Raw genomic sequence first — 17783 nt, 5'->3', positions numbered from 1 at the left:
GTGTGCCAGAGTCTGTGGACTAAATTTCTTCTCAAGAACCTGTTCCAACAGCATACAGAAATGTTTCAGTCTAGGTTCTAACAGGCTTAAACACAGACCAGCTAAATGACTGGGACGTTTCAGAGACAAAAGATACACATGAATAAAGAGTGCAAGGGTTTTGGAGTCACACTGCCTCACAGAGGTCTCATTTGTGGGTTACACAGGCTTGTCTGTTCTCTGTAGCCACTTTCTTCTGGGAATCTGTCCTGCCTCTGAATTTTATGCCGCAGACAGCCTTCTGTAAACTTTGTCCCCCGAGTGATAGCCATCAGCAGGGACCTCTGTTGGGAAAGGTGTGTTTTAGTAATCTATGCAGAGCCAGCTTTTGGGGTTGGGGAATTAACTTTGAAAGGAAATGATGCAAAAGGCATGTCCCACTGTGGGACCCTACAGCCAAGGAGATGTGGCTCTTTCGTGGTACCTGAGGTCATATATGACAGGTTTATTCCTGCAGGTATTTGCATAGCAAAGATTTGCATTCTCCCTCTTGTTGCTCTTGTAGAGAAGGCTAAAATCCTACTAGGGTTAATCACTATGTGCTTCCACTGATATGGGCAAGAGGCTAGGCATTAGCTGATGTGCTCTAGTTACAGACTACTGACACTGTAAAGGATTAATTTTGTGTAATTCTGGATATTTAAAAGTTCGCTGTCTGGTTTAAGTCAGCCATCCAGACTCCAACTGCAGTCCTATGGAGAACAGCACACTCAGGAGCAACAATTCCCAGCTTGAAGGTGTGTGAGACAGGGGCAATGAGTTGCATGTTGTAGAGACTCAAGTATTCAAGACTAAAGAGGGAGCCTGTGTGATGAGTCTAGACTACAAACTGAAGTCCGGGAGATCTGAGCTGCTCTCTGCCTCAGTTTACTATCTGTAAAACAGACATAGTAATAACACATGATCATGAGCAACTAATATATAAACATTGCTTGTCCAGTGAATGGTATTAAACAGCTAACAACAATCTTAACCACAACAACAATCTCATCCAGCTAATCGAAAAAGATGTGGACATAGCACATAGTAGCTAATCAAATAGGCACAAAGTGTAAAAATAGGAAATCTCAATGTGATACACTTTTTCTTCATTACATAAGTAGACACATAAGTGTTTTGGGGTGCACTGTTACCAGCCTGTCAGTTGGTGCTGGTCAGAGCTAGATGCCAAAGGTCCTGCTAACATAGCATTAAGCTGAAAACTAGACGCTGGAATTGGATCTCCTGACCTTACCAACAGAAACTGAAATGTAATATTTTGTTCAGAGATACCTGCTTGCAGGAAGACAACTACTTTGCTCTTTCTGTTCCATGAATCAGCTCTTGCTTCACAATTTAAACAGCAGAGTCAGAAATCATACTGAATATTGTCATCCCCATCAATGCTTGGTTGGATGTTATAACTTCCCAAATACCTTAGAAAATGTCACAATGCTAAGATACTTATGCTTTTTTTCTCATTTAAACATGTAGCTTAATAGCATCAGAATGCCCCAAGCACTTTAGATAACACAACAGTTTTAAACTGTTATTTAAGGATTTCTTTTTACTACTCAGTAATTGCAATTTGGAGGTGCTGGTGGGAGAAAAGAAGTATTATTCTCCCCGCAATTTGGAGGTGCTGGTGGGAGAAAAGAAGTATTATTCTCCCCGAGTGGTAAGTAGAGTTGGTGTTCACATGCAGACCAGAACTGCAGCAGAGCCAAAAACCACACGTCTGGGAAACACAGTGCCAAAATATGAACACCTACCTAATAAAATTAGGCAGTTTCATCAAAATTTCATTTCAGGTCTGTTATCAACTACACTGCACCTGCTGCTACTGCTATGCTTGGGACCCTTGCTCAGATCAGATTTGCCATCCGAAGGAATTCTCCAGCCTGCATATTATATCCGTTGCCCCACAAAAGGAAAGAAATTATATTTTCATGAGGAAGCATTTTCCCTTTTTCTTGCAGGTCTTTGTTTTTTCTTTTATTTTTATTTTTTATTATTTATTTATTTATTTTACTTCAATGCAAACAGCTTAAGAAGCTAAAATCAAAGTAAGATGTTTCGAGTTTGTTGAACGCTTGACTGCCCCTGAAAGGTTTAGTGTGCAAGTGTGTAGATGTTCTTTCACAGATGTTTTTGCTTCCTAGAATGGAAATGAACTTCACACACTGCCAAAAGTATTTGGGACACCTATCTACTTCCCTGTAAGAGCCAGCATGCCTACAAGCTACCCTCGTGTCTCTGGAGACTGAGGACTTAGGGACTGAACTGAATGCTGGCTGACACTTCCCTCCAAATACTCACTGAAGAGAGGGAGAGAAATAAGTGGCAACAAGGACTGGTAAATACCCCTCAGATAAACAAATGATTTTGGAAAATGCAGGTCAGCTTGTAGACAGAGTACCCACAGCACTCTGTGTATAATGAAGCAAGATGACCATAATGCATGTAGCTTACAAATTGTTTTCTAAGCACCTCCCAGTGTGAAGAAATCACACTACACTTACCACTACATTTTACACAGCTGTCATTGTATATTCATTCCAGTATGGAATGAGAATGGTATGGGGGAGACACATTTGTGCCACGCTCTTTCCCAAAACGTGTTTTCTCTCTCTCTTTTAACCTCTCCATAACATCAGGTCGTTGGCCTTTTCTCGCAGGCAACGAACTTCCCACTGTCTTTGGACAACGCATGACTTACCATGGCAGTAAGAGCAGTGCTAACACGGGAGTACCTGCTCGCAGGGGAAGACACAACACCAAGGCCAAATAAAAAGGAAACTTACTGGTCACAGTGAACTGGGTAGAAGTCCTGCTTTCATCAGCCAGGAAGGCAATTTCACCAGCGTCTTCCATCGTACACTCTCGGATGATCATGGTGTGTTGCTTGCCAGAGCGTGTGATGGAGATCCGATCACTGGCTTTCACCTCCTCTTTGTTTTTCAGCCAGCGGATGTTCTGGCATTCGTTGTCCAGCTCCACACAGAAGATGGCTGTATCGTTTATGGAAACTGCAGTCTTTCGTGGAAGTTTTTTAATGATGTTCCCTTTAAATAAAGTAATTATGATTAGCAAACAGCAGATATTAAAGTGTCTAGTAACACGAGACCACCCAGACTACAGCTGTTCTAGCCAATAGCTCTCACCTAATTGAAACTATAGACACTACACAGGCATTCCTAAATGAAACCCTAGGCTCTGTGTTATACAGAAGAGATAATCCCAAGGACTCATTTTGCCCTTCAAAGAGAGAAAAACAATTTTATTTGACTACAGTCACTCATGTTTCTAGTCTCACATGCAGTATCTGTTGTTGGGTAAACACAAGGTACGTGGCTTTGCCAAGAACAGATTTGTCAGTGATACGGCTTTTATTGCCTGCATATGCTGGGAATTTGCACAAACACTCTGCTGAAGTAGGTCAGTCTTAACCCAGACAGGTCCTCGGCTGTCTTTGGGATTTTGTCTCCATTAAATGACCATTAAGTTACATAACCAAGAGGCCAAACACAGCAGCCACCTAACTTAACAGAAAATACATCAAAAGCCTCAGATTTCTTTTTAGAGTGAGCCCTGAAATTCACATGGAATTAAATCACTTACTTGTGGCCTGTGCATCCTGCCAAGCTCTCACACTCTCCCAACCCCACCCTGCTCTCTCGAATATTCTCCCCCAAGGCAGGCAATGGGATCCCCCAGTAAGCCTCTGCCTCCTTTCCCTCCTGAGAGCTCCACCTGGCTCAGTCACTGTCTTATAATGGAGCTTGTTGTAGGACCAAAGCACAACACAAATACCAGATGTCCTACCAGGGCTAAACACATTTACAGTGTTTGAATGGCTTAGACATCCTTTTTGTTCTGGTAGGGCTATCTAAACTCTCAGGTGTCTGTGGGCTATATTACCCCTTCTGCCTTCATCCGTATGAACTCTTACGCCTTTGCTAATTATACAGAAAGGAATATGCCCAAGGATGAAGAGCACCCAGTTATCTTTCACCGATTTGTGTAGTGTAGAACTTCTGTTTTCAGTGGGAGTAAACTCAGGCTTCAAAGGAGACAGGAAAAGTGTGAGCCTGCAGCTATTACAGGTCTGCAACTCATACTACAGAAAACATGTCAATGATTGCAGCGTAAGCAGTATCTAAATCAAAACTGCAGGTCCTGGAGTTGCACAGGTAAGTGAGCAAATCGGTGAGTTCTGAACTGATGGCCCCTTCTGCAGACATGCCTGTGTCTCTGATGAGCACATCCACTGGTTGTGAGACACCAACAGTGCACCCAACTCTATGCCTACATTAACTTCAGTCCTAAGTTGCCAGTCTCAGGGGGCTTGGATGTGGATCTACACCTACATTTTACCCCTTACTCATCAGCCTTCCATACCCCAGAAAGTAGCTCCCGATGTCAGGGCTCTGAAACATGAACCTGGTTCCCAGTCTGAAATCATCCTGGTGATGACCACAGCCTGCCCCACACGTCAGACCATAGAACCGTTGCTAAGCCACCTTCCCAGTGTGATCAGCACCACTCTCAGACCAGATTTACCATCGTGTCTGCCAGACTCCCGGCAAGACCGGTGTGAGACAGCACCAGGGGACACATCCTTTGCTTTGGATCATGTTAAGGAAAGTCTACGATGCTGGGCTACAGCTCCAGGGCTTCGCCTTCTAGGAAGCCCCTTCAAGCACAGGGCTCCACCAAGTGACATGTCTTAAGCAGAAACACAATCTCTCCCTGCTCTGTGACCCCATGTCCCAGATACGCCCTGGCAGGGGACCCAGGGACCCACTGACCCATCACACGTGGCTCTCCTCTCACTGTAAGGAGTCGGCTGTTCTTCCATACATACGTGCAGGGGATGTACACGGTTCGTAAGCTCACATCTGGAGGCTCACATGTGCATCTGGCACTCAGTAGGCGAGACTTGGCCTGTCTGAAATAGTAAGACTCTTCCTTACCTTGGACAGACAGCTCTGCAATGGTCCTGCTCCCTTCTTTCATCTCACAGATATAGACGGCATCATCATCTGCAGTGACATTCTGGACGGTGAGCCGGCGGTACGTGCCCTCTTCCTCGATGTTGTATTTCTTGCTCTGCCGGAGTTTGGTTTCCTCCTTGAACCAAGCTGTCTCCGTACTAGGAACAGGTACCTCACATTGGAAGGTGGCAGATTCCTTCTCCCGAACTTCAAGATCCTTCAGTTTTTCCTTGAAGGGTATCAAGGGTTCTTCAGGGAATTAAAAAAAGAAAGGAGAAACAAGAATTTGGGATGGTCTGAGGTAAGAAGCATGCAAATAAATAACTTAGTAGGGAAGACTTAACCCTAACACTCCTTAATAATGATATTGATTTGTACTGGGCTCCCATCTGACCCCAGAATCAAGCCCTACTGCAGTAGGTGATCTGCTCTCAAATATATATATATTAGATCTCATCAGACATATTTTTCAGGACTTACTTATAGACAAACCAGTGTCAGTCTGAACTGCAGTACCTGCCCCACAACACCGCCCAGGAGTTAGCTCTAATCCAAAGCCATGTGAACGAGCTGGTGCAGCATTGGGTTGGTAAGTTCTGCTCTCATGGCCTGCTCGTCCTCTAACACGAACGTCTCTGCACCGTACTCGCTAAGTGCTACAGGTGGGTAGGACACAGGGCAGCAATTCTAGGTCAAGGTGAGCAGCTGAGCTAGTCAGCTGGTGCAAAAAACAATGTGTAAAGGGTCTTGAGTCAGAGATGAGCTCAATGGAGGGATCTGAAATGGCACGGAAAGATGAGAGGTGTTTGTGCGGACACGGGCAGATGGGAAGGAAAGCACCGACGTAGCTGATGGAGGTGCTTCCTGTTCTCCCTGCAAGCGCCAAAGCCTCCACATCTGCTTTGGTCAATAGCAATGAAAGGACAGGAGAAAGAGCCTGAGTCTCCCAACTGCCTCTGCTTTCCTACAACAATGGGGCTGCACTGCTGTGGCTTAGGGAAATACCAGAGCGTAGATCAAATGGGCAGAACAGCTGCACGACAGTGAGGAAAAACATTTTACAAACAGAACAATGCAGATGCCCTTTAATTCCTGTGACAGCTGAGCTGTGAAATCATCCTGGTACCCCAGCAACAAACTAGAAAAAGGAGAACTGAACCGAACAGGGCAGCCAGTGGTCAGCGGTGCCACTGCCACATCAGACACTTGGATTAGCTCATGACAATGTGTCACCACCCATGCTTCATGAGAAATTATGTCTTGATGTGTACCTTCACCTTCTAATAGCTCCTGCATCAGCATCCAGGCTGTTCTCATGGTGCCATTCCCCCTCTTCTTGATCACACACACACGCTCCCAGGCTGATAATTTCAGCTGGTAGCTAGCAGCTAGTAATGGCAGGTGTTAGCCTAAGTGTCAGGCAGGAGTGGATTCCTGCAGGGCACCTGGAGGGAGCAATGCTAGCTTGGTTGTTAAATGGGGACTGAAACCTGACTGGGAACCCATGGAATACCTTAGGAACAGGGACGTGTCTTTTGGCTTTATGTGCTTCGTTTCAAGGCAAGTCAAAGTCTTGCAGTCTTGCTGCAGTAACACAGACCTTGTCTGCCCCCATCCCACGTATTAATTATCTTCCTCTGTCCCATGTAGAATTCAGCCTCCTGCCCTGCGCTCCTGTATTTCACATCTGGAAGCCCCCCATGTGGTTAGGGGGAATGACGTGGATGCAATTCTCATGCCATGGGACCAAGCAGGGGGAGGAGAACAAGCCTTTATCAGAAGGATGCCAGCCTTGAGGAACTGGAGGCGATATTGCTATGTGAGACCAGAGGGACTCTGGAGCTGGCCATGAGAGCACAGGGGCATGCCCAAGGGCCAGAAGGAAATCCAAGATGCACCTGAGAAGCACAGCAGCTTGTTTCTACACTTGGAGCAGCTGGCCGTGTCATTAACCTCTCCCTTTACAGCCACCGAGCAGTATCTAAAGTAAAAAAAAAAAAGCTACCCCAGGAAAATGTTCTTAAATGTATAACCACAGGCGAGTCATTAGATTCTTTCTTATGTGTTGCAGTAAAAGCATGGCTTTTCCAGCCAGGGATGGTAGGTACAAGGCTATCCTTGCCAGCCTAGGGTCACAGATCTCCTCTGAAAAAAAACTTTGCTTTCATTCTGCTGATGTGCACACGCATCTTATTTTTCTCTGAATGGGCTTCAGAGGGACAGCAGCTGACAAACTGAACTAAAAGCTGCAATTCTCCCAGCCCACTGCTTTTTTGGAGATATAAGACAGGCTCTGAAACCCACCAGCCTCCTCTTCCTGAATACATCTTCATGCTCTTTACACAGTCTAACAAATGCCTGGTCAGCTTTCAGGCAGGAGGTGTCAATTTTGGTAAGGGGACCACAGAAGGACCCCACTGGTCAGAATGGTGAGTTGAACAGAGACCTCTACATCGCCCTCTTTCACCCCACGCCGGGCTGCAGATATTGCAGATATCAGCCAGATATCAACATTTACAGTGCAAATCCTCCAGCCCAGGGACCCTCTTACTTCTCTGTACAGCACCCAGCACAACTCTGAATTCTGTGCTGCAGCTACCGCAGGCGTTTGGGGAAGAGTTGGTGCAGATAACTACATTATTCTTGATCTGTTGGACTCCATAAATATTGACTATTCAATTCTACATGCCTGTTTGTCATGCATTACTTTCATAAGGTAATTCTCAATGTAAGCTCTTGTTAAGTATGACTCTAATATGGAAGATAAAGCCAGTTGGCTACCAACCGGTGTCCTTATCCAAAATGTTCAGAATATCTGAGAATGTCCTTGGAGGATAAGGTGCATTCACCTGAGGTTACCTGTGACAGTTTGCACAGGGAGCCCTGTTTCACATAAGAAGTGCCACCAGTTCCCATCTCTAGCTCCTATAATACCAGAGCTGGTTAGAAATTATTTAACATCAAGTAAAAACGGCAATTTCTGATCTCCTTTTCTGTTCCACAGCAAAATGCTGATTTTACTCAAGACCCTAAATTACTCAATTTTTTTTTCAATTATTATTATTTTTACCTATAAGAAAATTTAAGTGGTTTGTGTCAGCCTACCCCATCTTGTATTTAAGTGGTTTGTCAGAATGACTAGAGTGGAAATGTTCAAAAGTGGTAACAAAAAACTTTTTCTCCCACCAGAAGACAACCCGGTGATCTGTTGTGGTGCTTTTTGGACCCCACGCTTTGGCTGTTTTGTGTCCCCATCCTTTCCTGAGGACACACTCCCCACTGGCTCCATCGTTCCCACGACAAAGCACTTTCAGCTCTGCTCAAGTCACCAGAGCTCCCGGCAGAGCAAGGGCCACACGTTGTGGAGGACACAGTTTAGACACAGCCAAGGCTGGGGGCGAGCAGAGGTCCCCAAGCTGCAGGTCTTGTCAGCTGGAAGCACGGCTCACGTGGATGTGATGTCGTACAGAATCAGACCACAAGTATGAAACAAAGATTTTCTGATCACTCCAAATCAACCATTCATTCTCTAGAAACGTTTACTTCCATCCAAGCTCAGTGGTCCTAATTTGAGCATCACTTCTACTTTGTCCTTGTAGTACCTGGACTCCCAATATGACTCATTTTTATTCACTGAGTGCCCTGAGAGGTCATTTAAATACATTTCTACTGTCAGTATGAATTTATTTTTTTAATGATGAATTCTCCACAATGTTTTGGCTACATTTTTCTATTAATCTGTCTTCAGCCAAAGCAGAAATACTCACCAAGGCACATAACGAAGGCAATAAAAACAATTCTAAAGAAGGAGAAATCAAAGACCTACAAAATCCTGCCTACTGGGAAAAATGTGAGATGGAAACAGCACAACAAAACCCCAAGGGAGCATGGAGCAAGAGCAGTTCATGGAGTCAGTGGGAAAGCTGCAAGAGCTTAAACCAGCCATAAATTTGGCTGCTTGTCTTGAAAACATATTTCTCCAGGGTGTCATAGGCTTTTGTTTGGTCCATACCAACCAAACTAGCAATGAGATGATGTTATGTGTTAAAAACAGGTCCTGCTCACACATATTTTGCTAAGAATAGGTGCAGCCTGCAGAGAAGCTAGTGTCTTCCTAACCTTCCCAAGGCATATCTGCCTGCCTGACCTTTATCTTTTCACCTGTAGGTCTTTTCACACATGTGGTCTGATTGCTGATTTTGGGGTGGGCCTGTGCAGACCTGGGAGTTGGAATTGATGATCTTTGTGGGTCCTTCCCAACTCAGGATATTCTGTGATTTTCACCTGCCTACAATTCCTGTTGCCTACTCCTGGCCTTCTCAGAGGTTCTCCATTTTTTACTCTAGAGGCAATTTTTCCTTTTTCTCCAAAAACAATCCAATGAGAGTAAGAATATGGAAAATACTTCCAAGAGAAGCTATCTGAAGGTATGTAGACAAGCTTCCACCATCTTGTTTCCTAGCTCTTTTCCTTAGTTACTGTGCTTTCCAAATTGCCTCTGTGCATCCACATTTCTCATGTTGTAGTTCTCTTTCAGATCTCAAATGCAGCTACCATGACAGCAGTCATCCAAAATCACTTCAGATCAGAAGAAGAAAGGATTAGCCTCCACACCGGTCTGTTTTTCCAGTCCTGATCCTATCTGACTCGCAGCCTTTAACCTTTCCATACAGTATCTGATTACTCAACTAGTCCCTCTGTATTCAGTGACCCAGTCCCAAATTCCTTTCCTCAGATGAACATTGCTTGGCCCAGGCCCAAGGATAGAGACCTGTACGCTATTCTTGCTAACTTTACGCATGGCTTAGGGACATCTTCAAAGCCTTCAGGAAACTTAAGTCATTAATTCACATTCTTCCCATCGTCTCTGCTCTTTGGTTCATCAAAGAGGTTTACTCTTGGGAAGAGTTTCTTAACTTTTACAGCTCACGTTTCAGTATATGGCTTGTGCTTTTATCCCTGCTCTAGACATTAGAATCCAGCACATTTCTGAATAAGAGTTATCAACTCTTGGTTTTCCCTAACTATGATAGTGACTCTCTGCCTTGTAGCCTCTCCTTTGAGATTTTCACCTAACTGACTACATGCCATTTAAGAACAGCTCAAAAAAATCTCTTTCAGCTCAATGATCTTTAAGGCATGGGTTTGGCCAAGTGTTGGGTCCCTAGGTCTAACATCTAGACTGACAAAATACAGGAGGCAAGCTAGAAGATGTCTGACCTGTGCCCAGTCCTATACCCTGAGAGGCTGCTACTAAATACCTCAGAGGCAGGATGCTGAGCTAGTTGTTTTTTTCTTATTATTACACTTTAAAACACCCACAAATATTCTCACTCAGGCTGAAATTACGTGCTATATGCATACCAGAATGCCAGAGGGTACTTAAACCCATGAAGCTTGCCTACCCAGGTATCTGTGGCTATGGATATACTCTGGGGAAGCAGAGTCACAGGCTCTACAAACATGCTGCCACCTGTGTAAAGCCAGTGCAGCAGCTTCGTGTTGGCAGAAGGTGGCTGCACAGAGAGTTTTGCTCAGTCCTGCAGAAGTGGCTAAGAGAAGATAATGTGGCAAGATGACCTACCCCCCCAAACATGATTGCAGATGAGCTAAGGGCACCACCAATGGCATAATGGACAGAATTAAAAGCTCCCTTCACTGCTCCATCATTTCGCTGTCTTTGGATGACTGAGGACTTCTGGTAACAAAAAGGAGAGTCATTATGCAGGGCCTAATTATAACCAACCCATGTAGATTTTCCATGGCAGCAAGCCTGGCCAGCAAGCCCACCGTGGTGTAGTGTAACAAAGAAACATACCGCAAACATTTCCACTTGAGTCCTCTGACTCACAGGCATCTTTTGACAATGGACATTGATAAATAACCCTTTCCCGTGGTGCCTGCTCCCAGACCTGCTGCTTCACGTGCTTTGCCTGTCTCCTTTGGAGCAGGTGCACCCGTTGGGAATAACCACATAGGCACGGGGCAATTCTCTGCGAGACAAGAGCTAGGCGAGGACTGGAGCCTGAGCCACGCTCAGAGGGAACAGGCTCAGTCTTCTCCCTTGAGTCCTGTCTCATAAGGGAATCACAGCATTATGGAAGGGGCCAAATGCCCTTCTCGACACCACTCAGCACCTCCAGGGGATGGCAATGAGCGGGACAAGTGCCAGCGAGCTCGGCGGATCGGGTGTCACTGACTGACACAGGGACTGAGTCACTGACGGGAAAGATGGTGAGCACGAAAGGAGAGGTCTGGAACAGGGAAACCAGAAAACCGAATAAAAGCTGAGCGTCTTAAAGACAAATTTCAAACACAGACCCTTCCTACTCATTTGAATTTCTAACACATTTCGCTGCCAGTCAAAAAAGTCTGTTTTGTCACACAAGTGGCAAAGTTTTGTTGTTGTTGTTGTTGTTTTTTTATACATCTGAGAGTTAATTTATTGGGGTTGCAGACTGCCTGCTGAAGCCTTGCCAAATGGGAGAGCAACTTGAAAATTTAGAAATTCCTCTGTGAAAACGTGCCACATTTTTGTTTGTGTTCTGAAGAGCTTGATCTGACCTCTGCCAGAGCTGAGGGACCTTCTGAAGGCAAGTTCATCACCTCTAAGCACTGCAAACAGAGGCATGCTGGAGCTGGTGGAGATCTGGGAGCACACAAGGACTACTGGCTATCCAGCAACACAAGCTGGGAAAAGACTGAAGAGGCCAGACAAGAAAAATGCTGGTGATGGGTCACTCTGGGCAGGAAAACTGAGAGGGGACAGTATTAAAGCTGGGGTAGGCCCCTCAAGGGATCCGGTGCAACCTGGCACACTCAGTTTGCAGGGAGGAGTTTCCTCTACCATCTTTTAAATGGCAAGCGTGAGATTAAGAGGACCAGTTTGATTAAGCCCTGTGGTGATTTTAAACCTTGATTAAATATGATTAAACCTTGGAGGGGAAGATGAGGGGTTAGTATCACTAAACCAGAGGATGATAATGGATCTCTTAGATTACTATAAAATGAGGACAGAGGGGGGCTTTAAAGATCTAGTTCATTCCAGCTGCCCCACAACCTGCCAGTTCGACACCATCCATCCCTGAGTGATGCTTGTTTATTGTGCTTCCTAAAAACCTCCAGTGATGGGACTCTCTCCCAGAGACCTCCCCAGGTATTCTGGAACCTCCCCAGGTATTCTGTTCCAATGCTAACCCCCTTCACAGCTGGAGAGCTTTTCTTCATACCTCACCCACACCTCTTTCCTGAAGTTCTGCCCACATTCCCACCCGATGTGGAAGCGGTTTTCTTCTTGTGTGCTGCCCACCCCAGTGAGACGTCAGCACTCACCTTTGACAGTGACCAACACAGAGCTGTAGGTCTGGCCTGCCAGGTTAGAGGCCGTGCAGGTGTACAGCCCGTTGTCTACCTGCTTGCAGAAGAGGATCTTCAACACAAAGTTTTCCTGATCGTCCTCGTAGATGACGTGCCGCCGCCCTTCCGAAATGACCTCGTTGTCCTTCTTCCACACGATCTCAGGCTTGGGCTCACCCGTCACATAGCAGCTCAGCTTAGCGTGCTTGCCCTCCGTCACGCTGCAGGTGCGCGTCAGCGCACCGAAGGTTGCGTTGCGGGCCCCTTTGGTGGTGAGGCTGGCTGCCCGCTCGTAGTCCCGGGAGAGGCTGTAACTGATGCTGGACAGCCCTTCTGTCATGGAGTAAGACTGGGCAGCCGTGGAATCGAGAGACCCATGGGCTACGTCTGTCTTCCTTATCTCCTCCCTCCTCTTTTGCAAGTGAGACAACAAGGAAGCCGTCTTGCCGCAGCTGGTGTCAAAATGGCTGCTGCTGCCTGGGTTCGAAGAGCCCTGCGTTTCCACCACCAGCGCAGCTGAAGCGCTGGCAGAGCCAATGGGATTCTCTGCCCGGCACGTGTATGTGCCACTGTCCCCCAGCCGGGCACATTGGATGGTGAGAGCATTTGACTCCCCGGAAGACTCGATCTGGAAGCGGCCTGCGTCAGCCCGGTTCCGCAGGTGTCTCCCATCTTTCTCCCAGTTCACCGAGAGGGGAGGGCTGCCCTGAACTTTGCATTTGAACATGGCATCCTCGCCCAAAGTTACTTTGATGGAGGACGGTTTCTGGATGAAATACGGGGCTGACTCTGTTACCGTGGTCTCCTCTCCAACTTTGATACTGACAGCAGCAAAAGCTTCCCCAATGGTGTTCTTGGCCCGGCAGATGTATTGGCCACTGTCCTCCAGGCTCAGATCATAGATTGTTAGCCGATAGAGATCCCCATCTTCTGTGGTTTTAAACCTTCCCCCAGACTGGACTGGAAGTTTATCCTTTTCCCAGCTCACAACTGGGATGGGGTTCCCAATGATCTGGCAGCTCAGGGTGGCGTCCTTCCCCACAGACACCATAAATGCCTTAGGCCGGGTCAAGAATCGGGGGACTCCACTGAACGAGCTGTAATCCATCTTGGTTACCTAAAGGGTGAGAAAGAAAAATGTCAGGAGCGAACAGATTAGGTGGTACAAGCAAAGAACTGTTGCACTTTCATGGTTTCAGGACATTTGCCATCTAGAACAATCTGGTTGGGGCACGTTTTCATTGTTCTCATTACGGGTGAGAAGATCTTGCCTACTTCTTGGTTTTTATCTCAGTCGTGAATCTGCTGACAGAGGAAGTGGCCCAGTTTACCACTGGAGTCACCAGGCAAAATACAAGTATTCAAAATACAAGCGTTCATACAGGAAGAACATGATGGCACTAGGAAATGATCAGCACTGATGCTATATAACATACGGACCAGTTTTGTAATCACAGAAAACAAATTCTGAGAGATGGGCCTACCTATCAAGATGCTTCCTTCTTCATGGTCACCTCTTCTTCCTTTTCATCTTTTTTTTCCATCCCCCACTTCATTAACCTTACTCTTTTCAACATTTCTTTCTCCTTCCCATTTGTTGTTACTGTTTTAATTCTGCTAATATAACACTCTCCATCTCTATTGTCTCTGTTGTCTGGTCTTTATCCACCCCTAGGCCTTGTTTTATGAATCTTGTTCATGCAGACCTTGCAGTAAACCCCTCTCCTGCAGGGGCCAGTCTTTAGTGGGGGACGCAGATATCCCTGCCACGTTATTGATGACATTTCTCTTTATTCCCAATTTGTATTCAGCACAACCCTGAGACACAGCCACTTTGACTGGGATGGTAGTCAGCGAGTATCTGTCACTTATGTGCAGCTTCATCCAGACATTGCAGGGCCAGACCCAGCCGCAGTGGGTCTGCCTTCTCACTCCTGCCTTCTCCCACCTGCTCACGTTCCCAGGAGCACAAAGGCACATGAAGGAACCACCACGGGACACCCACACTGGAATCCAGACGGTGCCAGATGTCTCCAAACAGGCACCACGTGGCTTAGGGCTCACAGGAAAGATGTCTCATCACCCGCCTGTTGTCAGCTGCTCTCAGAGCTAGCTGTGCACCAGCCTGCAGCTGTTTGATAACAAAGACCAGCCAAGGAGATGAGGCTTAAGCAGTGTTCAGAACTACAGCTCATGGCAATTCTGGTGCCACTGTGTCCAAAAGCCATCAGTGGCACTACTCCTGACAGCCCTCATCCACACAGAGTCCACCAGCCCCTTTGTGGCTGGAGAACAATACAACAGGGCTACGAAGCTGAGGAAGGGCCTGGAACACAAGTCCTGTGAGGAACGGCTGAGGGAACTGGGGTTGTTTAGTCTGGAGAAGAGGAGACTCAGGGGAGACCTCATTGCTCTCTACAACTGCCTGAAAGGAAGGTGTGGGGAGCTGGGTGTCGGCCTCTTCTCACAGGTAACTAGTGATAGGACTAGAGGGAATGGCCTCAGGTTGCACCAGGGGAGGTTCAGGTTGGAAATGAGGAGACATTTCTGCTCAGAAAGAGCAGTCAGGCATTGGGACAGGTTGCCCAGGGAGGTGGTGGCGTCACCGTCCCTGGGGGTGCTGAAGGAAAGGTTGGACGTGCTTGGGGACATGGTTTAGTGGTGACGGTGGTGGTAGGGGGATGGTTGGACCGGATGAGCTTGAAGGTCTTTTCCAACCTTAATGATTCTGTGATTCTATGATTCTATGAACAGAGAGCATTGCATTTAGGGTCCCCTTGAATTCCCCATGACACACAAACTTGTCTTCTTCATTCGCTGCTCTCTATGCAGACTCCTGGATGTCCCTCCCCTACCGATGGAGTGAAACTACTTCTAATCCTCCAAGAACAGAATCCCTTTTGTGTACTGGCTGTCATTTACTTATACAAGCAAAGCACAGCTCAAGGCCTGCTATTGACCCTACTGGCACCAGAAACCCCAGGGCGCACCACCTGACTCTTCCTGGGAGCAGGATGAGGCCTGGGAATAGTGCTCTGTAAAGAGCAAACTCCCCAGCTCCAAGCCTTTCTTCAAGGCCTACTCACCAGACCAGTGTGCACTGTTTCTCTCCAAGCTACTAGATGTCCTCAGCTGTATAATGCCAGACACTTGGGCATTAGCGAGTTGCACCCCCTGAGCCATGGGAGCTACTCAGGGGAGATCTGCAAGGCTGCTCTCACATATCTGCTTTTTCACCTTTCAGAAGGGCCACACAAAGCAAACTGTGCCAGCATTGTAAGTAATTCAAAGGAAATAATACCCAGTCACCCTGACAGAAATATCCTTCTTAATCCTACAGCAGGTTGGCTTCCCTGCTGGCCACAAATCCACCCACTCTCTCACCCAATGACAGATGCATGCCCTTACAACCTCCTTCCCACCTCCAGCAGAAAGCACTAAGAGTAGGCCAAAAACCTGGCTTCCGTTTCTTGCACCACCGTTTGGGCAGAAGTTGCATTATTTTTTCCTTCCTTCCCCAGTTCCCGTTGCAGTGCATTAATGTTAATATGCAAATCGATAATGGCACAAGGGTGTGGGAGTTGAGTGGGCTGTTGACCCGCAGCATGACCTTGGGGAAACTGCCTGCTTGCCCTGTGCCTTGGCTCCTCTCCCAAGTCGTCTCTGTATTAGGACAGGGATGGTCTCATGAATAATGATGTGCTCCGTGTATATGACAAGGTACTTGCTGGAGTATATAACAATCATGCATGAAAATTAACAGCAAATTACTGTTTTTCATTCCATTTTCTCTGCTGGAGACTGAAAGACGCAAATTACCATTAAAACTAAATACGGGGAAAGTGGTGGCACAAAAACACAAAATGGTTTTCACTGTAATCATTATTACCATTGAAGATGGTATAGCTGATCTAACCTTCAGACTTCATTTGGGCCATGGATCTAAGCCAAAACCAAATGCAGTCTTCCTGCTATATATAACAGGAAAAATACACTACTTACAACCCTCTCCTGTTTCCCTCTCCAACATACTGAACTCTTAAGAAGTAGTCAGACACCTTTCTGTTTAGAGGAAATTGATACTTGCTAAACTAATTCAGCTTTGCTTGTTTTTTTTTTTTCTTCCAGTTATTGAGCATTTTGCATTATTCCACCAAAAATCTTTAGCAATTAAATAAATTGTTCTCAAAGTTTAAACCTGAAAAACAGTAATGGGGAAAAATCACTCTGTAAATGCTAGGAATGCAAAGAACAATTGACTTGCAGTCATTAATGCTCAGAACATCTGACTTTTTGTACAGTGGTCACCTTTAGTCGTTGAAATTAATGTACAGAACTGTTTTTCCCTTAGTCTCAAACTGAGTTCAGAAATCTGCGAACTAGTTTGCACTTCCTATTCCCTCTGACTAAATTCAATCTCTGTCCTCACTTAAGCTTTAAAATATATTTTCCATAAACACGTGCAAGGCTGCAAGCAGAGAAGCTACATGAACGGTTGGAAGATGTAGATACAGGCGTTGGGCTTGAGCCAAAGTACACTGAAGTCAGTGGAAATTTCCACTGAAGTTGACTGAGTGATGATCAGGGTCTTCTGCTTGTTTGAGGCTGGACAGTTTTAGTGGTGTGTGTGTGTATGCTGGGATCCAAGTTCATCTCTGGAGAATCTAGCAGGAAAATTCAGGACAATAAGAATGAATAAATCAAGGTATGGACTTCAAGCTCATGTCCTACCTAATTTTTCCTGCCCATTAGGCTGAATTTCAGGCTGCATCGTGGCATCAAAGTTTTTGGATCTACCTTCACAAGGCATTGCTGTGTCTCATCCTTTCCAGATCCCTGTTTGTTCCTGACAGATGTGTCACACCAACAACATTTCCAGCTTCAAATCCACGGCACCAAAAAGAGCAAAAGAGTGAAGTTGCTTCACTTCTGTGAAGTGGGATCTGTGTAATATGGAGCAGTGCTGGAGCACAGAGATGGCTACAGACACAAGAGGTGCCTGGTTATGAGCCAACCAGAGACCTTTCAGCAGAGGCTTCCCTCAAGCAGCCTGCCTCCCCTGGTCACCAGGGGACATCTCCACGGCTGGAGGAGAGCTGTGGGCATGCGGTGGGCGCTCACAAAGCCTGGCTGTTACAAGGTGAGAACAGGAATGCTTCTCACTTCCTAAAGCTCTTGTGCATTCACCTCACCCACCCTCCCGTGCTTTCCTTCCACCCACAGTCTGCTTGCATGGATACATCCCTGTTCGAAACGGGTGCCTCACCATTCACTGGTAGCTCTGACAGCCAAGAGCAGTTAAAACATGGGGAAGCTGCAGCATCGACTGCCTATTGGCCTTGCTCTTGAACTAGACTGGTGCAGCCACTCCAAAACACTTCTCTCCAAGGTCTGCTCCCTTAAGTTGCAGCC

At 46.3% G+C, this 17783-nt stretch overlaps 1 protein-coding gene across 1 annotated transcript in view; it reads right to left on the bottom strand.

The window, feature by feature from the left end:
- OBSCN (obscurin, cytoskeletal calmodulin and titin-interacting RhoGEF) overlaps positions 1–13479 on the bottom strand; it is a 151217-nt gene extending 137738 nt beyond the window's left edge. The window contains 5 exon segments of the mRNA XM_050709295.1: positions 2823–3083; positions 4995–5264; positions 12348–12606; positions 12609–12635; positions 12757–13479. Of these exon segments, the coding sequence (XP_050565252.1) occupies positions 2823–3083; positions 4995–5264; positions 12348–12606; positions 12609–12635; positions 12757–13479 (1540 nt within the window).
- Between the last annotated feature and the right edge of the window lie 4304 nt (positions 13480–17783).

This window comes from Cygnus atratus, chromosome 2 (assembly GCF_013377495.2).
Source record: "Cygnus atratus isolate AKBS03 ecotype Queensland, Australia chromosome 2, CAtr_DNAZoo_HiC_assembly, whole genome shotgun sequence".
Lineage (NCBI taxonomy): Eukaryota > Metazoa > Chordata > Aves > Anseriformes > Anatidae > Cygnus > Cygnus atratus.
The sequence above is the reverse complement of the archived record's forward strand: the minus strand, read 5'-3'. Positions and strand labels throughout refer to the sequence as shown.